This window comes from Neodiprion pinetum, chromosome 7 (assembly GCF_021155775.2).
Source record: "Neodiprion pinetum isolate iyNeoPine1 chromosome 7, iyNeoPine1.2, whole genome shotgun sequence".
In the NCBI taxonomy this organism is placed as follows: domain Eukaryota; kingdom Metazoa; phylum Arthropoda; class Insecta; order Hymenoptera; family Diprionidae; genus Neodiprion; species Neodiprion pinetum.
Window position 1 is genome coordinate 10,050,845 of NC_060238.1, and position 26,573 is coordinate 10,077,417.

Genomic DNA, 26,573 nt, shown 5'->3' on the forward strand with positions numbered 1-26,573 from the left:
ATTTTGAGTAAATTGCAAAAAACCATAAAAATCGCCAAAAATTAGCATTTTTGGTAAGAAAAAAATTTATGGAACAATAGACCAAGTATGATTTTTATGCATTTTGGTCCGCTAAACCCAAATCTGAAGTTTATTCAACCATAAGCCTTTTAAAATTTAATTGGGCCGGTGTTATTAAAAAACAATACATTTGTTTTTAGTAATCTCTATTTTCCATTACTGTCAAAACTTTTCCTTATTAAAAAAAAAACGCCCATTTTATATCAGTCTTGACGAGCATTTCTTAAGAAGTTTGAGAGATGCGAGATCGGAACGACAAAATTATTTCAGTAGCAACAATGTATGGACCCCTCTCCTTTTCTGATATTGGCAGCCAGTTAAGAGGCTTCACAGTGTTCAGTTTAGTGCCAGCAGCTCTCGAGGTAGCAAGATGGTAAGTGAATTACATAATTATTTTACATGTATGGAAAAACCGGCAGGTTTGACGATCGTCTATATACTTTACAGATTAAGAAGAGAAAAAAAGGGAAGGACCTGTAGTCGTATTTTATACTTTATTTAATTTTCCTTGAATTGTCAGACGTTTTTATTTTTGATTGTATAGGAAGAAGATGTGTGGGGAATTCCATTCTAGTGCCCAAGAATATAGTACACATTTTCGATCATTTTTTCTTTTTGGAAAACATTTTCCTCAATTTCCAAATTTCCTTAATTTTTTGGTATTCAAATCGATTCTTAACAATTTTGCGCACAGGTGGGATTTCTTTAATTATTTTTTCCCTAATCCTGAGGATATTTCCTATCTGAGACCACTGTCAATAGGCGAGATTCCGGATATCATAAAATTACCTTTTTTTCTAATTAAAAAGAAAATCACATAAGGCCACTAAGAACTCGAAATGAAAATCTGAAAAAATTAGAGATGTTTTTTTATATTCTAAGCCATTAACGTAAATAATCCGTTTAACGACCATCCTAATAGATATACATTGTATATAGGGCATTCCGCGTCAAATTTGCAACCCATGTACCTCACCCTCTTCGATTTCGATAATTCTTTAGTATGATGTTAAAACCACGGTTTCAATCGACTTGAAACAGTGTCGGAATTTTTCGCAGATTTCTTTAGCCACCACTGAAATGGAAAAAAATTGTACAACCAATTCCGAAAAAGCTTCTTTTAAAATTCTGAAGAAATTCACACTAATTTTATAATTAAGAATATTATTTGTAAGTACGACACGATAACGTGATCTCAACATCTACTACTTTTCTAGCAAGTTTTTTTTATTTACGGATTATTTACGTTAATGGCTTAGAATATAAAAAAACATCTCTAATTTTTTCAGATTTTCATTTCGAGTTCTTAGTGGCCTTATGTGATTTTCTTTTTAATTAGAAAAAAAGGTAATTTTATGATATCCGGAATCTCGCCTATTGACAGTGGTCTCAGATAGGAAATATCCTCAGGATTAGGGAAAAAATAATTAAAGAAATCCCACCTGTGCGCAAAATTGTTAAGAATCGATTTGAATACCAAAAAATTAAGGAAATTTGGAAATTGAGGAAAATGTTTTCCAAAAAGAAAAAATGATCGAAAATGTGTACTATATTCTTGGGCACTAGAATGGAATTCCCCACACATCTTCTTCCTATACAATCAAAAATAAAAACGTCTGACAATTCAAGGAAAATTAAATAAAGTATAAAATACGACTACAGGTCCTTCCCTTTTTTTCTCTTCTTAATCTGTAAAGTATATAGACGATCGTCAAACCTGCCGGTTTTTCCATACATGTAAAATAATTATGTAATTCACTTACCATCTTGCTACCTCGAGAGCTGCTGGCACTAAACTGAACACTGTGAAGCCTCTTAACTGGCTGCCAATATCAGAAAAGGAGAGGGGTCCATACATTGTTGCTACTGAAATAATTTTGTCGTTCCGATCTCGCATCTCTCAAACTTCTTAAGAAATGCTCGTCAAGACTGATATAAAATGGGCGTTTTTTTTTTAATAAGGAAAAGTTTTGACAGTAATGGAAAATAGAGATTACTAAAAACAAATGTATTGTTTTTTAATAACACCGGCCCAATTAAATTTTAAAAGGCTTATGGTTGAATAAACTTCAGATTTGGGTTTAGCGGACCAAAATGCATAAAAATCATACTTGGTCTATTGTTCCATAAATTTTTTTCTTACCAAAAATGCTAATTTTTGGCGATTTTTATGGTTTTTTGCAATTTACTCAAAATTTTGAGGGTGTACGGGCAAAACTGACTTCAGATTCGGATTCAGCGCGTCAAAATACATAAAGATAGGTAGGTCCGGTCAAAAGTACAGGCCACTTTTTTTTTTGTGGGCCGGTGTTATTAAAAAACAATACATTTGCGTTTAGTAATCTCTATTTTCCATTACTGTCAAAACTTTTCCTTGTCAAAAAAGAGGCGCCAAAAACGGGGAACAAATCGATTCGCTCTCGGAATTTTATTGTTTCAATTATTTGTTCTCTTCCGGGTTACCCCCACTACAAAAAAGGTGGGTTCAGTAAAAAAAAAAGCAAAAGGAAAGAAGGAAAAAATCGACCGGCTCTCGAAATTTTCTTTCTTTGATTTGTTTTTTCTCTCCGAAAATACAAAAAAAAAACGAGTGAACTGCGATCGAACCCGTGTCTCGCATCACTCCATCCTCATGTTTTTTTTTTTTTTGAGGAGGAAACTATATTTGTTTAGATGAACATTAAATGTTCAATATTTACAATATTGCATTTATAATTATCTTAGTTTATGTAACTCCGGCTTAAATTTTAAACTCAATCTAACATTTTTTTTTACATTAAGTGGTTAACTTGTTTTTTAGTGTTTTGTTTAAGACTTGAATACAGTATTATAGCAGAGGCAGCAGTAATTAACTTAAATACAGGAAAACTTCGCGCAAAAACCTGTGATTGAAAATTCATCCTCATGTGGTATCCACTCAGCCACACCACAGCTACGTCCGTGATCGCGCGTTTGCTCGGTATGTTTATGGAGCTTGCTTCGAATTCGCTGATGGTTCTCTGGAAGATTCAGTTCGAGAAAAAAAAAATTTCCTCCAACCACTTGCCCATTGCACATTTTGCATAAATTTTATTGAGCTGGCTTCGTATATTTTTCCATAGACTGCGTGTACAAATATTCGAGAACACCAGGCGTCACATATTTTCACATCAATAAAAAAATAACATTTATTAAAAAAAAAAAAGTATTGGGGCTGGGAATGGTTAATTATTTTGGTTCAGCGTCCGCTAATTGAATCCAAAATTTATCAAATCTGGAGATACTTTTATTCGCTGACATTCATAATTGAAACAAAAAAATCCCAATTCTTGCATTCCTGGAAATATCTGTGCGAGCGGGGACAAGGATGCGATTGGCAACCGCTTGCTCGAGCGACCGAGTATATCTATATATGCACGATTGTGGGCCACCTTCGGTGCATGGCCGCCTAGGTGTCAGTAGCGCGATTCTGTAACTCGTTATAAGAATAACGATTCGGAACGCTATCGTAACGATAACGAATTTCGCCGCGTGTAACGACAATCTCATAACGACGGTGCGATTCCGTAACTACGAATAGCGACACTTCGACGTTACAGAATGGGATAACGAATCGTCGTTATGGATACCGACAGGAAGTGACGTATTGTGACAAATCCTTAGTAAGTAACTAGAATTTTATCGAAACTCGCCTTAAAATAATTGAAATTCGTGCCGCGGTGGCGCGCATGAAGGTTTAAATCGAGGCGCGCACAATCACTCAGTCACAGTCAGTGCAAATCCATCGTATAGTGAACATTGTAAATATAAATATCATCATTGTTATTATATCTTAACGATCTTAACACCGTTTAATACTTTTAATAAATTTCAATACGAGTAAAAAAATTTATTTGCACTCATACTCTTAAAAGGAGCCCTTTGACCACGTGTCGTGAATCCCCATGCAGCGTTTACTGCTTCTACGTTTTCCTCACTATTCTTTTTGCATGGACCACCATTGGGTTCTTCACGTAGAACCAATATTCTGAAGAGTAAAATTATATAACTACTCCCATTTTTTACTAAAGATCATAACTGTAGCTGTAATATTTTCAATACTTCAAGAAGTCTTTGAGTTTGTTAATTTCATGGAGGCAAAGCTATTTAAAAACAATACCATTTGAAAAAAAATTGAGGTCTAGTTTAGAATAAAGATTTTTCGCGTTTTTATTTTTTGTTCAGGTTAAAAAAGGTGAATATTTTTTATAAAATAAAGTTATACTTTAAAAACACAATTGAATATTTCTTTATGTACAATCAATTGTAAACATTATAGTTGAAGGAATGTAAATTTGAAAAATTGGTGATTTTGAAAAATTAACGACGGAGCCAGGAATCGAACCTGGCGTATAGAGATGCTTGACCGCAGCCTTACTCCTATGAGCCTATGAGATTTTGATGAAATAATATCTGTGCATTGAAGATATTAAAGAAATGAAATGACATGGAATTTTGAAAAAGGTACGCCAAGGCAGTACGTCGGAGCGTAACACCGCCCTGACTCTGTTGTCGTTAATTTCTCTCATCACCTTTAAACATTATACTTGTTGGCAATTTAACCATAAACATCATTCCATATTCTGTATTCTATTCATCCGCATCACGGAAGTTGGGAAATCTTTCTCTCATAATTTGTTGTTGAATTCGTTGAGCCAAAGCGCGTGGTCCTCGTCTGTTGTATTCGTCATCTTGATCCATCGGATCAACATCATTCTCTACGGGATGAGCTATCGGTGCTAGTTGTTCGTCATCTTCATTGTTTAATCGTAGTTGCACTCTCATGTTGTGCAGTACTGCACACGCATTAACAATTTTCGCTGCGAACGCTGGTTCGTACATCAAGACTCGCTGGTATGACAAGCATCTCCATACAGATTTAAAAACTCCAAAAAACCGCTCGACGACGCTTCTAACCTTACATAGTTGTTGTGTATATTGATGTTGTCGCGTATCTTCAGGAAAATTGGCCAGAGGTGTTAACAGCCAAGGCTCCAACGGATATCCAGCATCACCTGATGGAAAATATATTGATTTAGAAAAAAGTAGACTAAATATAATATGCATATTATGTATATAAAACTCAAACTGAACCTATGCTGCTTTGCTGAGGTGTTAACCAAGATTCATCACAGCTTCTTGAGGCAGGCGAAAAAGGCTGAGAAACTCTTCTCGTGGTAGCTGAAAAGGATTCTGAGCATCTCTCAGTCGCCTTCTTTCCACACGACGTTCGAGTCGACGTAATCTTTCCTCAAGAACGAATACATCCCAAGCAAGGTATTCGATAGCCATGATCCTTTGAGATTGAAGATAATCAAAGAAACAGCGTAAATAATAGACTTAATAGTAGAAATGAATTATTAATGAAATTAATGAATAATTATATTTGTGGAAGCAACTTTGTGGGTTCTTCGGAGCAACACTACAATTTATAGGTTATGTTATTCTTTTTTAGAAAATAATGAAATCTATTCTACAGTTTTTTCTGAAGTCAATCTGCATTGATAATTCCTAATTACTGCAAAATTCAACTTACTTACTTGTTATTTCAAACGTCGTAATTATTTTTCACTTTCGGAGCACTTTTCGAAGCACTTTCTCGGAGTCGAGAAAAATATGGGAAACGCACACCACTCCTCTAGCTCGTGTGCATTGTCGTTATAATGGTCGTTATAGCGTACCGAGGGGGTCTCTGAGCCTCGCTATCCGCTCGCACCGTAACGACATCATAACGACACTTTTCGTTACTAATAACGACAAAACTCGCTAAGAATAGTGTACAGAATCGCATTTGTCGTTATAATAGCGACGCGGTCGGTAGCATAACGAAACTTGTCGTTATGAGTCCATAACGACAGCATAACGAGTTACAGAATCGCGCTACAGTAGCGCTACTCGAGGGGGTCTCTGAGCCTCGCTATCCGCTCGCACCGTAACGACATCATAACGACACTTTTCGTTACTAATAACGACAAAACTCGCTAAGAATAGTGTACAGAATCGCATTTGTCGTTATAATAGCGACGCGGTCGGTAGCATAACGAAACTTGTCGTTATGAGTCCATAACGACAGCATAACGAGTTACAGAATCGCGCTACAGTAGCGCTACAGTAGCGCGATTCTGTAACTCGTTATGCTGTCGTTATGGACTCATAACGACAAGTTTCGTTATGCTACCGACCGCGTCGCTATTATAACGACAAATGCGATTCTGTACACTATTCTTAGCGAGTTTTGTCGTTATTAGTAACGAAAAGTGTCGTTATGATGTCGTTACGGTGCGAGCGGATAGCGAGGCTCAGAGACCCCCTCGGTACGCTATAACGACGATTATAACGACACTTTGCACACGAGCTAGAGGAGTGGTGTGCGTTTCCCATATTTTTCTCGACTCCGAGAAAGTGCTTCGAAAAGTGCTCCGAAAGTGAAAAATAATTACGACGTTTGAAATAACAAGTAAGTAAGTTGAATTTTGCAGTAATTAGGAATTATCAATGCAGATTGACTTCAGAAAAAACTGTAGAATAGATTTCATTATTTTCTAAAAAAGAATAACATAACCTATAAATTGTAGTGTTGCTCCGAAGAACCCACAAAGTTGCTTCCACAAATATAATTATTCATTAATTTCATTAATAATTCATTTCTACTATTAAGTCTATTATTTACGCTGTTTCTTTGATTATCTTCAATCTCAAAGGATCATGGCTATCGAATACCTTGCTTGGGATGTATTCGTTCTTGAGGAAAGATTACGTCGACTCGAACGTCGTGTGGAAAGAAGGCGACTGAGAGATGCTCAGAATCCTTTTCAGTTACCACGAGAAGAGTTTCTCAGCCTTTTTCACCTGCCTCAAGAAGCTGTGATGAATCTTGGTTAACACCTTAAGCGCAGTCAAAGCGAAAATATTTTTCACTGTTCAGCAAAGCAGCATAGGTTCAGTTTGAGTTTTATATTCATAATATGCATATTATATTTAGTCTACTTTTTTCTAAATCAACATATTTTCCATCAGGTGATGCTGGATATCCGTTGGAGCCTTGGCTGTTAACACCTCTGGCCAATTTTCCTGAAGATACGCGACAACATCAATATACACAACAACTATGTAAGGCTAGAAGCGTCGTCGAGCGGTTTTTTGGAGTTTTTAAATCTGTATGGAGATGCTTGTCATACCAGCGAGTCTTGATGTACGAACCAGCGTTCGCAGCGAAAATTGATAATGCGTGTGCAGTACTGCACAACATGAGAGTGCAACTACGATTAAACAATGAAGATGACGAACAACTAGCACCGATAGCTCATCCTGTAGAGAATGATGTTGATCTGATGGATCAAGATGAAGAATACCACAGACGAGGACCACGCGCTTTGGCTCAACGAATTCAACAACAAATTATGAGAGAAAGATTTACCAACTTCCGTGATGCGGAAGAATAGAATACAGAATATGGAATGATGTTTATGGTTAAATTGCCAACAAGTATAATGTTTAAAGGTGATGAGAGAAATTAACGACAACAGAGTCAGGGCGGTGTTACGCTCCGACGTACCGCCTTGGCGTACCTTTTTCAAAATTCCATGTCATTTCATTTCTTTAATATCTTCAATGCACAGATATTATTTCATCAAAATCTCATAGGCTCATAGGAGTAAGGCTGCGGTCAAGCATCTCTATACGCCAGGTTCGATTCCTGGCTCCGTCGTTAATTTTTCAAAATCACCAATTTTTCAAATTTACATTCCTTCAACTATAATGTTTACAATTGATTGTACATAAAGAAATATTCAATTGTGTTTTTAAAGTATAACTTTATTTTATAAAAAATATTCACCTTTTTTAACCTGAACAAAAAATAAAAACGCGAAAAATCTTTATTCTAAACTAGACCTCAATTTTTTTTCAAATGGTATTGTTTTTAAATAGCTTTGCCTCCATGAAATTAACAAACTCAAAGACTTCTTGAAGTATTGAAAATATTACAGCTACAGTTATGATCTTTAGTAAAAAATGGGAGTAGTTATATAATTTTACTCTTCAGAATATTGGTTCTACGTGAAGAACCCAATGGTGGTCCATGCAAAAAGAATAGTGAGGAAAACGTAGAAGCAGTAAACGCTGCATGGGGATTCACGACACGTGGTCAAAGGGCTCCTTTTAAGAGTATGAGTGCAAATAAATTTTTTTACTCGTATTGAAATTTATTAAAAGTATTAAACGGTGTTAAGATATAATAACAATGATGATATTTATATTCACAATGTTCACTATACGATGGATTTGCACTGACTGTGACTGAGTGATTGTGCGCGCCTCGATTTAAACCTTCATGCGCGCCACCGCGGCACGAATTTCAACTATTTTAAGGCGAGTTTCGATAAAATTCTAGTTACTTACTAAGGATTTGTCACAATACGTCACTTCCTGTCGGTATCCATAACGACGATTCGTTATCCCATTCTGTAACGTCGAAGTGTCGCTATTCGTAGTTACGGAATCGCACCGTCGTTATGAGATTGTCGTTACACGCGGCGAAATTCGTTATCGTTACGATAGCGTTCCGAATCGTTATTCTTATAACGAGTTACAGAATCGCGCTACAGCTGCGGTAAGTTGGATGCGCTGAGGTTGGACAAATTCTCGGATCTAGTGCTCTGGCCACAGTCGGTTTAGTCCAAGGTGTAAGATAAATGGTGCAGTCGTGGTGCAGTCTATCTCCATAAGACTACGGGTTTGTCCGAGCCATTTGTGCATGGAGACTAGAGTAAGGGAGTCCGAACGCATATGGAGGAATCGTCGAAGAGTGGTTCGTGGAAGTGATGAAAGATCTTATAGTTCGGGATGTATTCGCAAGCGATACCAGCGCCTGGTTACGAATAGGATACGCTGACGGAGCCCGCAGTGGTAGCGCCACCAGGCGCTTACAATCCGTGGATCGTTCATCACTTTCACCGACCATTTGGCTAGCATTGCGTTCGGATTCCATACCTGTAGTGTCTATGCATTTGTGAGTCTCTCTGCCTGTGATATACACAGAGCCTCTCCGCTTCGTGGGAATTCGTGCGTCTCCGTCTCTAAAAAGTCTGAAAAAGTCGAGGTGTTGGGATATTTGTTCGTAATTGGAATTTGATGTATTAACCAAAAGTGGACTTTGAAGTAAATAATAATTATTGTGATTGGAACAGTGTGATGATAATAAGCGTTGAATGATGTACGGAACAACAATAGGAAATTAAGGATACTAGGATAGCTGTAGATGACAGCGTGTAGAGGTGTAACCGAACGATACCTAAGGTATGTGTAGCTTTTAATAGAATTTAAAATGGCCTCTTCATCCGTTGTAACAAACCTCTGCGGAGTTACCGAGTTCACGGTTACTCGCAATAAATGCGTACTAAACCGCTTATCGATTACGAGTATCGGAACAAATAGACTATGTATTTTCTCACAAGCCTCGGCTATTGGTCTTTCCGCACACTGCAAAAATTTTACATTATGGACTGATTATGGAAATGATACTCCAAGTAACTTTCAAAATAAGAATAATTTTTACCATCGTTTGCCCTAAACAAGCAATCACCGTCCATTCTCCACTCTCGCTTATTCGCATAGTCTCATTTTTTCATCACGTAGATTTGAAGTACGAATCATAGGTATTGTCATTTATCCGCTATTATTGCACGACTATCATCCTGGCAGTCTGACACAACAATGGGCAAATAAAAAAGGAGTTACAGACCAGCCCCCCCCCCTCTTCAGTCTCTAATTATTAAATTCGCCATTTCCATTTAAACTCCAAACGTATTACAATATTACAGTGATGATTGGCTTGACATAAGTACGACATAATAGAATTTATTGTTGTTGTTGCATCATTGTATTTGCTCTGACTTTTTTCTGCACAGACTAGCAATAACTCTCTGCATTTGTACCTGAAAAATAATCCGAGACTGGTGACAAGTAGTTTTCTCTTATTTTTGGTCATTGTGCAAATCTCATTCTAGTTCCATTTGAGTTAATCACTGTATTAGATTTTGACAAAGGTTTCCTTATCATTCTAATGACAAATATGTATGAAAATCTTACGCGCAGCGTTTTACTTAAATTCAAAATAATAATGAAAAATTACTGTAATATTTATTTCACTGCGAGATTAAATTGTTCTAATTTATACGATTATCTTATTTTCAAGTTTATATCTGTTATGTGGAATCATGCAATACGATTTGGTTCTTAGTGAGAATGTATGCAGAAAGTTATTAGGTATGAAAAACTACTTAATTTCTTGACAAATGAAAATATTAGTAGGTCCTTTCGATTCTTGTGCAGAATTTTGGTCACAACTGCTTTCCTTTCGATTTGGGTTGTATGAAGAGAAATTTAGTTTTTATTGAATTTTTATGATAAGAGTAAGGAAGATAGAAGAGATGGAAGAGATGGAAGGTTACAGGCCAACAAAGTCTTTTAGCCACAGGCATAGCATTGAATAATGCAGTAAACAAGAACGAATGGCAGTATAGTTTAATTGCAAGGGCTTCCTTCTAGGGTGTGTAATTGAATTTAGACTCATGATGTTCGTCCTGTTGTTGTATAACACATTGAAAATCCAGACATGCTAGAAGTCAATTTGAAGTACCTAATCATAAGCAGTAGACCCTCTGTGTAAGCACAAAACAGTCTTACAGAACTGTTTGCCTAGGTGTTGTTTTGTCTTATTGAATTTAAAAGTATTTTGTAATTGGAGATTTGATAGAGATCGAAAATAAAATTCTTCATATTAACAGAACAGACTCCCACTTATTCATATACTCAATAAATATGCTCACATGAATGAGCATACAATAAGTTGAAGTTTGTCTGCAATCGTAATCTTCAACCATACGTAAAATTTTTATAAAGAATTTTTTTCTGCAACTCAAATTGAGTTTCGAATTTGTAACAATACTTGAAATTGACCAAGCCTAAAGAAGATTTGATACAGTATGAATTTCAGCTACATGAATATGTACTCTTATGAAATTTAGTAGTACCGGGACGGAAACGTAGAAGTCTCAGAGAATTTTACACCGCTCCTTCAGAATTTATCAACTTTGAAACCTCAGCTTATGTAAAATTCAGGCTTTCATTCTTAATTCTTGTATCTATCTCTTTTAAATTCAATAATTTTTTGGAAACCACACATGTACAACTGTGAAATCAAAGGTCGTAATCCATAAGAAAATATTGGATAAAGTCGGGTCGTCATTAGTGGATAAAAGTTACAATTATAAAATGAATATACTTTGCTTAACTTTACTCTATAATTTATATCTTGGATTCAACAGCTTCTTCCAAACAGTCTCATTATGCAATTTTGGCTTTACAAGTTTATACTACGTATAAAAGTTAGGTATATGGCAGTAGCCCACAGGATTACAATTAATTGCCGTAATTGTTCCTAATACAAAGCTGATAAATTCTTATTATTTTGAACTTTACGGATACTTCTTTGAATATTTTACCATAATTAGTTGAATTCCTCGTATTCCATTGGTTCGAAAATAAAATTGCTTCAAAGTCATTGTAAAGTTACAATTGGTCATTTTTTTGGTGTTTCCTTATCGTAATAACAATAACTTCAGTTTCCTAAGTATGCCCACACATACAAGCGAAATGTAGTTTCTCTTATTCAGTCATTGGCAAGCTTTAATACTCAATACCTTTTTACAAATACATCATCGTGAAGAAATGATAAAATGCTATTGAAAAGTCTGTAGTAATTGAAGACACCTTTTGGATTTTCGCAAACACAACTGGCTAATATTTTTTTGCCGACATTATTGAAAGAATTTGAATAATTTGATAGGAAGAATCAGAATTTAAATTTAGCTAGTTCGTAATCATATGATCATATTTTTCTATAGAGAGTTTGCAGATTTGTAAGCCACTATTCCGAGCATTGTTCACAAGGCTTTCATCACATTTGAATTTCTATAATCTTATCGATATAAGTTTGGTAGTATGGTCTCCAAATCTGGAGTAAACTATTTTTCCTAAATATTTTTGATGCATTTTAAATCTGCACTTTAGAAAACAAAGGTGGCAATTGGGAAAGGCATGACCTTTGAACACGATCTTTTTTGCCACATCTCATATTCGTGTATTCTGCGTACTCGATTTTCATTTGCTATTTTTCTCAGTTCCACTTTCTCCTTTTTCAAAGTTTATAGGATTACAATGCATCGGAGAGTAGGGCACAGCAATTACGATGGCAAGATTGCTGGCCTTTATGATATGGAGGAGACACTTGGACGGGGCCACTTTGCTGTTGTCAAACTTGCTCGTCATGTATTTACTGGTGAAAAAGTCGCCGTCAAAGTTATCGATAAGAGTAAACTAGATGAAATATCGCGTGCTCATCTGTTTCAAGAAGTGAGACATTATTTTCATCCTACAATATATTTTAGTTGTGTTCATTCATTTCTGAGAGGAAAAAAAAAGTATTCAAATGTTATATTTAATATTCTCCTTTCTAGGTGAGATGCATGAAATTGGTACAGCATCCAAATGTCGTTAGATTGTACGAGGTGATAGACACACAGACAAAGCTCTATCTTATACTCGAATTGGGTGATGGCGGCGACCTCTATGATTACATTATGCGGCATGATAGTGGATTGAGCGAAGAGGTTTGTGCTGTAATACTATTTTTTTTTAGGAATTTCCGAATATCAGTCCTTGCATTTGTCTACTTTGGGAGCTATTTTATAGAATAATTGAAGAACTCGTCCCCAATATTTCAGAGTAACCAAATTCAAGCACATTCTTAAGTTCTAACGAATATTGATAGACAGACATGCCAAGGCAAGCTCATACAAGACAGTTTTATACAGGGTGTTTCATTTTAACCCCCCTAGGCTGATTACTCCAAAATTAAGCAAGATTCAAAAAAAGGTTTTGTATAAAATATTCAAGGTTCGAAGGGGCAATGAATACTAAGGTAGCAGATTTTTCGTAAATGGGCCATCAAGGTCAGGTGAAGATCTAGTTGGTTTTTTAAGTTAAACAGTGTATGTTTTCCATTAGCGTCTGAAGAGACATGAAATTTTGCATCAAAATGTACATTCTTATCACTTAAACTTGATCGGTAATGAAATACGAGCTAGTCAAGTTGCTATGGAGCACGGTACCGGTAAGTTACCGCATTCTGAACCGAAAAGTACTTTTTAATCCTATTTCAGATGCCCCAAAAAAAAAGTACACTGTTCCATTTTAAAAACCAAGTTGACCTCTACCTGACCTTGGTGGCTCCACTTGAAAAAAAACTGCTGTGTTGATGTTCTTTCCCCATTGAAACCTTAAATATTTTTTACGAAATATTTTTTCTTACCTTGCTTAGTTTGGGAGTAATCGGCCTGGAGTGATTGAAATGAAACACCCTGTATAACTTCGAGACAAGCTTGAATAATCGCAAACTCAGATGAAGGAGGCTTGAATAATTGAGGCTCTGTCAGCATTGAAAGTAATCGTAGTGAAATTATTGATCAGATGATACTAAAAGTTACTCTTTGATTAAAAAATTGATTATTCACTACTTAATTGTACTTTTCACTATATAATGATACTGTTTTGTGCTAATTCAGGTCGCAAGGATGTATTTCAGACAAATAGTTAGGGCCATCTCTTACTGCCATAGGCTCCATGTTGTGCACAGAGATTTAAAGCCTGAGAATGTTGTGTTTTTTGAAAAACTCGGAATGGTGAAGCTTACGGATTTTGGGTTCAGTAATAGATTTTGCCCGGGGCAAAAGCTGGAGACGTCTTGCGGTTCTTTGGCTTATTCAGCACCAGAAATTCTCCTCGGAGATAGTTATGACGCTCCTGCTGTTGGTGAGTGTGACATAAGCTGTGAGATAATATCAAACTAGCGAAAAAAATAGTAGTCTTTTAAATTACACTTTAATTAAAAATACCTATTTTCATAGATGTATGGTCTCTGGGTGTTATACTATACATGTTGGTTTGCGGTCAAGCTCCGTTTCAAGAAGCAAATGATAGTGAAACCCTCACCATGATTATGGACTGCAAATATTCAATTCCAACACATGTCTCTGATGGATGTAAGCAACTGATAGCAAGAATGCTTGTCAGGCAACCAGAACGGCGTGCTACCCTCGAGGAAATAGCATCCAATCCCTGGCTTGTTTCAGGGTCAGATTCTGACCCTGTAGAATCGTTGCCCCTTGTATCAAGGCAACAAGTTTCAGAGGACCACCATAATCTCATTATTACCAAAATGGTTAATGGAAACATTGCTACCAAAGAAGAAATACTTGAGTAAGTGAAGCACTATATGACAATATATTTAAGCATATCGCCTTCTTTTTGGCTGTATGTTGATTTTTTTCCTACTTCCAAGCTTAGTAAAATAATTATGGTCCTTTCACCGAATTTTTTAAAAAAATATTTGGGTAACTTTTTTCATAGAAGTCGTGAAGAATTTCATTTTCCATTCAGAGAACCCCACTATTTGTCAATATTGTTTAGTTTATTCACGATTAATATATATTTTATTTGCACTATGTTTTCTCAGATATTTTTTTTTTTTTTTTTTTCGTTTTGCTACTGTGTGAAGTACGGATATTTTCTTTCTGTTCGCAATCTAACTAATAAAAATTTACCAGGTAAGTAATGTCAATTTACAAATAAAAGTTTTAATACTTTGAAAAATATTGCAGTGCACTAGATAAGAATGAATACAATCATATCACTGCAACGTATTTCCTGCTGGCGGAAAGGAAGCTTCGTGCTCACAGGCAAGAGCAAGTACAAAAAAATGGTTCCGAAGTACTTGACATCTCATCCAGGTGAATCTTGGTGATAGTAATGCATGTGATAAGTTATTCACATTTTTTTCGCTCTTGCATGCTACTATAAATATCAAATTACATTATATTTATCAACGAGCTCTAACTACTCTAACACTATCCACTTGAATTCCTTTGCTTTAATTTAGTACCACAATTTAATTATCATTCCCACTTTTACTATTTCCATATACACGGTGTCCCTAAATTGCCTCCCACGGACTAGCCAGCATAATACCTCGTTAAAATTCAACCGAGAATATCTTTTCCGGAAGCTCGTCCGATGCATAGTTTTTGAATTATAAGCGATAGCGCTAGGCCAATCAGAGTGCACCATTTCATCTGGATTTGCCGCCACGGAAATTGCTGTTTTGTTCGTCTGGGTGAATTATTATTATTCGTTTACGAATTAAATATCGGCACCTCCCCTCTCTCCCTGTTGTACCCCTTCTCGGGCGCTGACCTCGGTATTGTTGCCGCGGCACACGCTGCTGGCCGCACATCCATGGGCGCACACTTGTGTGTGTCAACAGAAGCGCATCCTCAAGCATAAGGGGTGCAGCAGCGAGAGAGGGGAGGTGCCGATATTTAATTCATAAACGAATAATAATAATTCACCCAGACGAACAAAACAGCAATTTCCGTGGCGGCAAATCTAGATGAAATGGTGCACTCTGATTGGCCTAGCGCTATCGCTTATAATTCAAAAACTATGCGTCGGACGAGCTTCCGGAAAAGAAATTCTCGTTGGATTTTAACGAGGTATCATGCTGGCTAGTCCTTGGGAGGCAATTTAGGGACACCCTGTATAGTGAACAGCAATACTATATAGAATCATGTTATTCATTTCAAAAAAATTCTCAGTCTCTTATACTATCAAAAAACCTAGGATTACTTTTCGTATTTTTCTGTGCCAAAGTTATTGTTACAAAATTCTATCATTCCTCGAATTTATTGTCTTGATAATTGCGATTAAGAGAGTGTATGATACGTAGAATTATCTAAAATACACCAATTTTCGAAAATACATATAGTTGACACTTGTAATAATTGATTGTACTATTTAAATATACTTACTGTAGAGTAGAGATGAAAGAAAAAAATCGATAAGGCCAATGTGAGAAATCACAAAATTTTAGTTTAACTCTTGATAGGTTTTTTTTTTTTTTATACATTTAAACTCATACAACTGTTGTTATGCCAAGGAATGTAGTTCACAGCATTTTAATCTGTGAGATGATTTACAAATTTTTGTCCATATCAACGATTAATTAATAGATAAATCATTGCTCTTGGAACAAGTGTATTTAATAAAAATTGCACACGTGTTCCTGGAAATGCTCCTAAGCTTAGAATTAACCTACAAAGTCGTCCCAAATAGATTAGAGGATTACATCTGACTTAATCTAAATTCTGTGTTCGAAATTATTGTTCATGCTGCTTATGGTATTATTTTTACGTTCTTGCATGTATTCAAATTTAAGAAACATTCGCTAGTTGTTAGACGTGCTAACAAAGTATCAAATTACTAAAATTAGAATTGATTTCGTACGCTTTGCTACTGTGTCCTAATAGGAAATTATCATAGGCGACAAATGGTTTATATGACTTCTTCTTGAACGTTGGAAAATTGTATACACATTTATTGAGAGCTGTCTCAGCAGCAGCATAAAAATATTCTAATAAGAAACACGTGAATAAACGATGATATGTATATTGGAAAAATACGCAAACGTAACATAAGTATGTAACGCCATAAACAAAAAGATTCGAAAATTGTGTTATTAACCAATGTCCGTAGTGATAATGTAATATGATCGACGAATGGAAGAGTGATAAAAAAAATCTTATTTTTTATCATCAATCTTCTAATCAAATGATTATAGTATTTCTATCAAGGGTTTTATTTCATTGGATTATATTGTCATTTCATCATTTGTGTCCTTGTCTATTATCTTTGGCTGTGTAACCAAGCTTGGTAATGAACTAAATATTTCTTCAATAGTTCTTGTTTGATTATGTATTCATCATACTTGGGCGGTGTGTGTGACACACCTAACTTGACGGATTGTTTATTGTTTCAGCAAGCAAAATGTTCTCGCTCCAAATAATACAGAAGTAGATCAGCATGCATTAAGCAATTTAAATGAATCAATCCGAAATATTCCTCGAACAGTTGGCGACGTAACACAGGTAATGATGACGACTATGAAAACTATTGTATTAAAACTATCATATATATAGTAGCCAGTCACCTGTCTCACTCTTATTGTCGCAAACGTATAATGTGCTCGAAAGTTTCTTTCGAAACAGATTTTCAACAAATAAGTCTCAAAATTTTAACAAATTAGTCCTTTTTTTTGTACTTCGTGATCCGTGAGTTGAAATGCTGAGAAAGCATTTTGCAAATAATTGGTCAAGCCTGAATCATTTATGGAACATGACTTATATTTTTTTTTAACAGAATCAGTCTAATTGTAATGCAATACAAACATGGTGCAATAGGGTGGGCCAAAAAAATCGACTATTTTTTTTTCATTTTATACTTCGAAAATTTGGTTGGTAGAGACCTCAAAAACATTCTCTCCAAGTATAAGCTCTTAATTTTAATAGGAAGGTCCTCTGCCTCGCAGTTTTCTATTTTTTTCTTATGGTGAGGAAGAAAAATACATATCTTGGTATCTACTATTTATAAAAAAAAAAATTCGTCTCATATTTTCGTAGAAAATTGAATTCTCTACAAAAAAGGTCTCTTACAATTTTTTTGTATACCTCACTGTTCAGAAGTTATTGAAGGTTGAAGTTTGATCGTTTTAAGGTAGATGTCTTTTTTTTTATGAATTTTATAACCTTTCAACAAAAAGTCATTATAATACGCGCAACTCATGGTTGTGTCGGAAATTTACTGCTCTACAATAATGGTCTCTTATGATTAGTCGATTAAATTAACCGTTCAGAAGATATTCACTGTCAAACCTCAATGCACACTATTTTTAATAGTTTTTGTACAAATTTTTCCGAAACTCATGAATTAAATTGAAATTGTTTGAGTTTGTACAAATTTCCCCGAAACTCATGAATTAAATTGGAATTGTTTTAATTATTAACAAAAAACTGTTAAAAATAGTGTGCATTGAAGTTTGACGGTGAATATCTTCTGAACGGTTAATTTAATCAACTAATCATAAGAGACCATTATTGTAGAGCAGTAAATTTCCGACACAACCATGAGTTGCGCGTATTATAATGACTTTTTGTTGAAGAGTTATAAAATTCTAAAAAAAAACGACATCTACCTTAAAATGATCAAACTTCAACCTTCAATAACTTCTGAACAGTGAGGATACAAAAAAATTTTAAGAAACCTTTTTTTGTAGAGAATTCAATTTCCTACGAAAATATGAGATGAATGTTTTTTTTATAAATAGTAGATACCGAGATATGTATTTTTCTTCCTCACCATAAGAAAAAAATAGAAAACTGCGAGGCGGAGGACCTTCCTATTAAAATTAAGAGATCATACATGGAGAGAATGTTTTTGAGGTCTCTACCAACCAAGTTTTCGTAGTATAAAGTGAAAAAAAAATACTCGATTTTTTTGGCCCACCCTATGGTGTAATGTATACTGTAAATTCAAAAAGTTGCATTCGTAAGTTTACGTGTTAACGTATTTTGTGCTTACATTTTTGTTTCACTATATATCTGCAAACTAATTTGGCTCAAGTATAATACATGAAATCGCATCAGATGAAAATACTGTAATTCTCTTTCGTTTATTATGAATATGTGTCAAGTTCCACAAGTCACTTTTAATTGCTTTGATTTTCCGAAAAAGTCATTTTTTTTGTTATTCGAAGAGAACTTCCAGATCACGAGTCTTGCCATCACAACAAAAGTCCACTTTGGCACTACATGAATTCCTCTTTTATTCATCGACAGAAGTACAGGTAAACTAGCATCAGTTATCTACGAATACTTTTGACATTTATCTATGCTTTTATTATACTCTTATCTAAGAGCTCTTAATCTGTGATTACTTCATTTCGTGCCTTTTTTAATGAACTGAGTCCTGCTTCATGATGGTACAATTATAAAGTACGAAAATTTCGCATACCGACTTTCCGATGCTACTGTACTTTGTCAAAACTCATGCATAAAACTAGGTCTTGTAACTTGAGATCATCTACCATATAAATAAGGTAAATAAAAGATTCGAAAGCTTGTAGATATTTTGATACAAAATAATTTATTTCACGTGCCTTGCAGAACTTTCGAACAAGAAAGTGCAGTATTGTCCAAGAAGAGGACGACGAGGACGATATGTCTTCTTGCTCAGGTCGAGATGATCATGGTAGTAACTCGACGCAAAGTTCGGTTAGCAGAAGAGGATCAAGATCAGAAGGAAAATTGTCACACGTTATTCAGGAAAAACTTTCTCAAAATCTGGAGAAACATTCCATTCATAACAGTCACATACACACTCACTCTCATCACACGCACGATCCAATAACAATATCTGCATGCAATAAAACGACAATAGCCAACTCGCGCGATGATTGTGATAAGTTCATTAAGGACAGCAATAAATCTGGGTATAAATCCTCAGTCAAAGTTGCTGACAGCGGTGGAGGTGTTGAAAATTTATCTGAACCAATGAAGGCAAATCTGTTTGATGCCAACTTCAGAAATAATCTCGACAATTCCGGACTCGAAGTTGCCTCAGAGGACTGGATAAAAAAAACCGAAAATATAGACAGGCGGCCCAAGTCTGTAACTGATTATTCAAAATCAACCCCTTGTAACAAGTGGCGAATGGGGACCAAGCACCAATCCTCTTTGCAGTCTCCAGAGAGAATAAAACCCAGCTTAGATACTTCAGCTTCAGTAACTTCTACAATTCTTACAGTATCATCGACCGTTCCGATTCCCTTAAACACAGCTACAATTACAGGGAACAGTCAATTGTTGCCAAGCTATAAATCCTTGCCAGCGCCACACAATGTAACACTTCCAGAATTGTCTTTCAACGAGATTCTCGAGGATCAGGATATGGCCTCTATAGACTGGTCAAGAAATCGTATCGTAAGACGGACCAGTTACGAACAAAGGCGAAGTAAATTTCACAAAACTCGCACTGCGTCTTGTTCAAGTTCTGATGCCAGTGATGACGACAGCGAAGGGAGAAAAAAGCGAGCTCACAAACTGGGAACTTCGGGAAAACCGCTACCGCCACGAAGGGATAGTCATGATGATTCAAGCGATTCTCAGGATCCAGGTGGCAGTGAAGGAGGAGGAGGCAGCGGTAACACGACTGGCCATGGGAGAGCTTTGTCTGACAACAGAGAGTGTCCTCCAAGTTCATCGAGCACGGAAGATAACAAGAATAATAGCGGGACCAACAATGGTACAGAGGGAAGTAAAAGATGCGCTATTAACAGGGCGACTGTTTTTGAAAGAAGGCACAGAACGGGTAGACGAAGGTCTGGCGAAACGCGATTAAGAGAGAGCCAATCTTTGAATCGTATTACTGAAGTTCAAGAAGCCGAGGGTCCTTGTCATATCCATAATTCTAGCATTGTTGTCACTCAGTATACTTCGAGCACATCGTCGGCTAATGTTAAACAGAAGGCGAAGGGGTTTGGTGCGAGACTATTTCACAGTTGGTCACTTACCACTAACAGTATAAACAGCAGTAATAGTTGTAATAGTAATAGTAGTAGTAGTATTATTAATAGTAGTAGTAGTAATAGTAGTGGTAGTAGTAGTAGTAGTAGTAGTGGTAGTAGTAGTGGTAGTAGTAGTAGTAGTAGTAGTGGTAGTAGTAGTGGTAGTAGTAGTAGTAGCAGTAGTAGTAGTCGTAGTAGTAGTAGTAGTAATAGTAGTAGTAGTAGTAGTAGTAGTAGTAGTAGTAGTAGTAGTACTAGTACTAGTACTAATAGTAATAATAGTAACAACAACAACAATAATAATAATGATGGTAGTGGTAGTAGTAATAGTAGTAGTAGTAGTAGTAGTAGTAGTAGTAGTAGTAGTAGTAGTAGTGGTAGTAGCAGTAGTAGTAGTAGTAATAGTACTACCACTACTACTACCACTACTACTACTACTACTACTACTACTACTACTACTACTAGAAAATCAATAATCGTAGAATTAAAGGAAAACACGATGAAACTACAACATTCAAAAGATGATAAAACAGTACATCATTATCACTCTGATAAATCCAAATGTAAAAATGTAGTATTTGTTCAAGGTTTTAGTAATAGTAAACTCGATAAATCAGTTGATATAAGTGAGAAAGAAACAGTTAATCCGGATAGTCATCACTATTTGGTAAAATCATCAAAGTTACAAAGTAACAGAGTATTTTCGTCTAATAATAAAAAACCAACCAATAACGAAGATGATGATAATCGTACTACGGCTATTACAAAAAGTAATTGCAAAAACAAAAAGCTTCATTTGCTTAGTCGTTACTTTGCCATTCACAAAAAATTGTGCATTCCGTTACCCTCGATATTCGGCAGAGGACGCTTATATAAAGCTCAATCTTGTGGCAGTATTACGAGAGACAAGGTATCTGCTTCGTCTCCTAAATCTGTACTACTTTACCGTCATGGTACGTGTTGGGAGGAACAGCGACACTGGTGCGACAACAATCATCGATATCGAGGTAGTTACGGTGACATTAATCAGAATTTGGACATCACCCATCAATTAGTTAATACAATGGGTCAAGGGTGTTCGGCCGTTCCTGCAGCTTGTCATATTCACTTTGGTGATACATCTAAATGCTGCAGTCTTTGTTGACTATAGAAACACTGTTAATGTAAAGATATATACAACTCTATGTGTGCTCATGTGCGTGTGTACGTATATTAGGGTGGTTCTTATTTGTCCGATGTCCGAAGTTTTCCAATTAAAATACACGTGATTCTTACCTTCTGATGTAATTATTTTACTGAACATCTAATCTTTGACGAAAAAAATTGTTATTATGTGGAATTGACAGGGATCGATAGTACTTTCAAGGAGAAAAAGAAGAAAAAATGTATTGGCTATTCTATGGCATTTTTACCCTGCTAATTTAAATATTTTTCGTTGTTTTAATTGAAAATGATAGGAAGAAAGCAAGATATCTGTCATATCTGACGTTTATTACGTATTCAGGTTATCTAGAAACATAACATGATAAATTTTAGGTTCTAACAAAGTCATCAAAGAGATATTTAGTAACAATCATCCGCATCTAATTTAAAAAATAGAAAAATATTGAAATTAGCAGGGTATAAATGCCTGAGAATGGCCAATACATTTTTTCTTTTTTTCCCCTTGAAAGTACTATCGATCTTTGTCAATTCCATATAATATTTATTTTTTCCATCAAACATTAGATGTTTCAGTAAAATAATCACATTATAAGAGAAGAATCACATCTATTTTAAATGGAAAACTTCGCGTCGTTACAATGGATAGTAAAAATCAAGTTAGGACATTCACGTTACGTTCGAAATTTTTTGTTTTTTTATATAGATACAAACGATGAGGCGGCATAATTGAAATTCGAACATGGGTTGAATAAAAACCACCCAAGTGTACATACATCTTTTAGACTACAAATTTACACCTGGTTTGTTTAACTTTTGCATTATTATTCAAATGTTAATAAGTATACTTATTTCATTTGTGTTTCTCAGTTCATCATAACATATTAATTTTTATTTTTTTATTTTCCTAGACATATCCGAGTATTATTTAATTTAATTTAATTCGTTATCGTTCTTTCGAACCTTGTTCATTAGATAATACGCTTTAAATCAATTCATTGCCTTTCTTGTCTGGAAAATAAAAATTCTTTTTCCTATAATGTTTGGCACTGTAGGTGAAAATATGTGGAAGATATTTCATAAAAGGAATAAAGAAGCAGTCTCGTAAGGGGGAGTTTTAGAGCAATAATTTCAAGATTTATGCTGTAACATGGCTCTGTGCTAAAAAAGTTATAATATTAACTAGTAAATAAATAAAATGAGCCGAGTTGAAATAGTTCGGAGATTAAAGATTAGTATGGTAAGACGTTTTCCTACCTAGCATGTGAAGAAATAACTGCATCGATCTTTCCTGATTGATTTTAAATCGTTGCTTTAAGGGTGAAGATGTATAGAAGCAAATTTACTATTTGATTGTCATAATATAGTATATCAGTAAATGAATAGTATTAACACGTAGATTAAATTATTTAGAAATTATTATATATTTGACAGGAAATAAATTGGTGTGTAACAAATGATAATAATTTAAAAACGTCATTCAAGCCGTAATTCTCGATTATCAATAAGAATTAATTGCAATAATTTGAAAATGTGTGAAAATGTAATTACCCTTTAGTTGCTGCTACTGCTGCCACTACATTACAAGTGGCATATCTAGTCTGTGAGAACAAACTTGTCTTAAATACTGCAGAGAGTTTATTGTCGGCATATCTCGTATTAGTTGTATATTAAATGTAAATTAAAATGAAAACATGCATAAATATAGATATGTATAAATATAATACCCTATATACATTTGATGAAAAAAGTGATAGCAGATTTTTGTGTCCAGTTCAACACGTCATTTTAAGTTACGGTTTTCTTCGAAGTTATCCGTATACCCAAATTGCTTACGCCAACCATTGTAATCACATTAATGTACTTTACTGAAAGCTAAAGATAATGAAAAAAAGAGAAATTTAATCTCGGCCGATTACATTTAAAAGGTTGGAAATATATTCAAATTCATACGGTTTTGAAAAATTTTTCCTACCTTGACGACTGGGGATTAAGTCCATGCAGAAGATTAAATTTTGTACAATAACTGAAGGTACATGTGTAGTGTATACTATACATCATCTTATGATCTCGTATTTCGAATCTTGATTAACAAAACATTAGTAATCGCAATAATATATTAATAATAGTGAATTTCCAAAACAGTAATGTCTGGTTACATTTCAATTTTTTGGCTTGGCTTGGATTGGATTGCAAAATTCAACTGAAATGGAATAGAAGATATTTTAACGTTGACGTATCAATGTGAAAAATAATTTATATTAAAAGGGATCAAGATGAGAGATAAAAACATTCAACAAACAGTTTCTGAAAAACAAAAATATGTATGTTATGTAAACTTACTGTTTATATCGATATGTATACATACCTATGTATATTTAGTATGATAAGAATGTAGATAAAATTTTATCTACATCAAGCCGTACCATGTACGCCACGTTAGGAGAGAAAAAGAAGAAAACAAAAGAACACAAAGAAAACAGTGATTATGAATCTTTATTAATATTTGTTATAGAAATGAACATGTTATTATTTATATCGTAATAAGACAACTGTCATTACTGGCTCAATAATACATAAATGTAACAACAGAAGTGTCAGAGATTTTCAAAAATAGTGTGTTAAATAAAATTCAATGTACTATGTGAAATCTATGTCTTGTGTTGTCAATTATTCAATCCATGTTATTACTTTATTTTTACTCTTTTATCCCGAAAAACTCTACGACCTCGTGTAACTCCCAATATCCATCATACAGCTAATTATTTTGATGAATTTCCAGAGGGGAATATTAGAAAAATGTAGAAACTGGTAAAAATTCTTACTAATTTTTACAAAAATTGGAACATTTCCTACTATTTCTTGCAAAATTGTAAATATGCATAGTTTTTCGTAAAGTATTGTTAATTTTCGTTCAAAATTGTAGTAGCTTGTAGATTTTTTATTGAAAAAATACAAACGTTCATGAAAATCTACAAGTTTTTATGGGAAACTATGAATATTCAATATCAAAAATTTAAGACATATTACGAAATGTCCCAATTTCTCTAAATATTCGTAGAAAATCGTAGAAATTATGTAGGAAATGGATCAGAAGAGAATTTGGTTGTATGTAAATAGGAAAGTACGTAAAAACAAAAAAAAATCTGACATTGACATAGAACATCGGTTTGATGATACAAGGGATGAAATTGAAGGCAAGAGAATACAGTTTAATGAATACTTTGGTGGGGTAGGGATAAAGTTAGCAGGCAAAATCAAAACTAGAAATAATGAACGTAAAATTGAATCAGTCAAAAATTAAATTTTTCTTGACCCTACTGATGCCCTTGAAATAATAAGTACCATTGGTAAATTGAAAAATAAAGCTAGGGGCATTGATATTATTCATGCCAATATTATAAAGACATACGGCAAGTATACTAATTTCATAAGGCGTTAGTTTGCGTGTGTAATCTAAGTATTTCTACTGAGATATGTAGTTCCTGTTTTTAAGGCTGTTGATAAACATTCCTGTGGCATTCTTATTTTACTATATTTATTACTTGCATCTAATTTTGCCAAAATTTTCGAGAAGCTGTTGTATATTAGAATCACAGGTTTCTTATATAAATATAAAATCCTTTCAAATTTGCAGTTTAGTTTCAGGAAGGGATTTGCAGCAAAAGATGCAAAAGCTAAATATGCTAAAAAATAGCTAATGTAACTGAAATTAGTTACGAAAATTTAGACCAAAGTAAACCAACTGCAGCAGTGTTTTTAGATTTAACTAAAGCTTTTGAACATGGTGAATCATGGAAAACTCATTGTAAAGCTTGAATTGTTTAGCATAAGAGGTCTATCACTAAAAGTATTTACCAGTTATTTGCAAAATGGAAGGCAATTAGTTAAATTCAATAGTATGAAACATACATTTTTGAAAATCTAAACAGGGGTAGGACAAGGGATAGTTTTGGGACCACTATTATTTATATCAGTGATATATATATTTTGAGGAAAGTATTGAGAAATGTTTTATTTTTTAATACGCCGGTAATACTGTGATTATATGCTCAGATATTACATCAACTGGCTTTATCACAATAGACTATCCTTGAATGTGAGCAAGACAGTTTGTGCTACTTTTGGCTGTTGCAAAGATAGCATACCAGTCAATTTTGAATCAGAAATTGATGGTGGAAAAATGTAGCAGCTCTCTTCAACTAAATTTTTAGGTGTTTGCATTGACTGCCATCTGAGATGGAATTTAGAGATTATAAAGAAAGTAAACTACACTAAATACCTTCTATATGTATTTTCAAGAACTGGCAAACTGATAGCACCTAACAATTTCAAAATGATTGTGTGTGGAATATATTTTATTGTTAGTGTTGCTCCTTATGGGATATTAGCTTGGGGATCAGCCAATAAAACAATAATGAGCCTAATCGAAAGTGTACACAACAGCATTCTAAGGTTGATGCATGGTTTACTGGCAGGGAAAAAACATCTAGAACTTTACAAGATATACATGCTTGACGCTATCTCCCATAATTATCAAAACCATAGTCAAGAACACTCAGACAACACTGCAATCACTAAAAATAAAATGCTCAGATTACCCAGAGTAAAAAAAAATTGGAAGAAGTCATGAGTATATTGCCAGACTAAATTTCAACAATTACGAAAAATTTATGAAAAACATAAAACCAAGAGGTATAAAACAATTATCCAGAATTATTTCAGGAATACTGGTGTGTAATAAAAATGCCTTTCACAGATTTACTAAATAATTTTTATAGTGATTTCGTTATATTTTCGGATTAAGTTATTTTTAAGT

At 34.6% G+C, this 26,573-nt stretch overlaps 1 protein-coding gene and 3 long non-coding RNA genes across 7 annotated transcripts; 2 read left to right on the top strand and 2 right to left on the bottom strand.

The window, feature by feature from the left end:
* Positions 1–4,297: 4,297 nt before the first annotated feature.
* Positions 4,298–5,962, bottom strand: LOC124223984 (uncharacterized). Its single transcript, XR_006884399.2, has 3 exons — positions 5,619–5,962; positions 5,173–5,374; positions 4,298–5,093 (listed from the first exon to the last, which is right to left on the bottom strand). It is a non-coding gene; the product is annotated as an uncharacterized lncRNA (long non-coding RNA).
* Positions 5,963–6,169: 207 nt separating this feature from the next.
* Positions 6,170–7,885, top strand: LOC124223983 (uncharacterized). The gene is made up of 3 exons (XR_006884398.2): positions 6,170–6,535; positions 6,780–7,016; positions 7,096–7,885. It is a non-coding gene; the product is annotated as an uncharacterized lncRNA (long non-coding RNA).
* Positions 7,663–9,780, bottom strand: LOC138191330 (uncharacterized). The gene is made up of 3 exons (XR_011177694.1): positions 9,635–9,780; positions 9,431–9,558; positions 7,663–9,164 (listed from the first exon to the last, which is right to left on the bottom strand). It is a non-coding gene; the product is annotated as an uncharacterized lncRNA (long non-coding RNA).
* Positions 9,022–24,408, top strand: Snrk (SNF related kinase). 4 transcript variants are annotated; one of them, XM_069138026.1, is made up of 9 exons: positions 9,022–9,375; positions 12,291–12,492; positions 12,597–12,749; positions 13,704–13,950; positions 14,046–14,397; positions 14,799–14,927; positions 17,012–17,120; positions 18,785–18,874; positions 19,194–24,408. In XM_069138026.1, exons 1-9 carry the CDS (start codon positions 9,338–9,340, stop codon positions 21,735–21,737), a joined length of 3,864 nt encoding a protein of 1,287 aa, XP_068994127.1. In that variant the 5' UTR covers positions 9,022–9,337; the 3' UTR covers positions 21,738–24,408. The 4 variants fall into 4 exon arrangements, with proteins under 4 accessions (XP_068994127.1, XP_068994130.1, XP_068994128.1 ...); XM_069138027.1 differs by having other exon boundaries at positions 9,023–9,375; positions 12,284–12,492; XM_069138029.1 differs by lacking the exon at positions 12,291–12,492.
* The last annotated feature ends 2,165 nt before the right edge of the window (positions 24,409–26,573 follow it).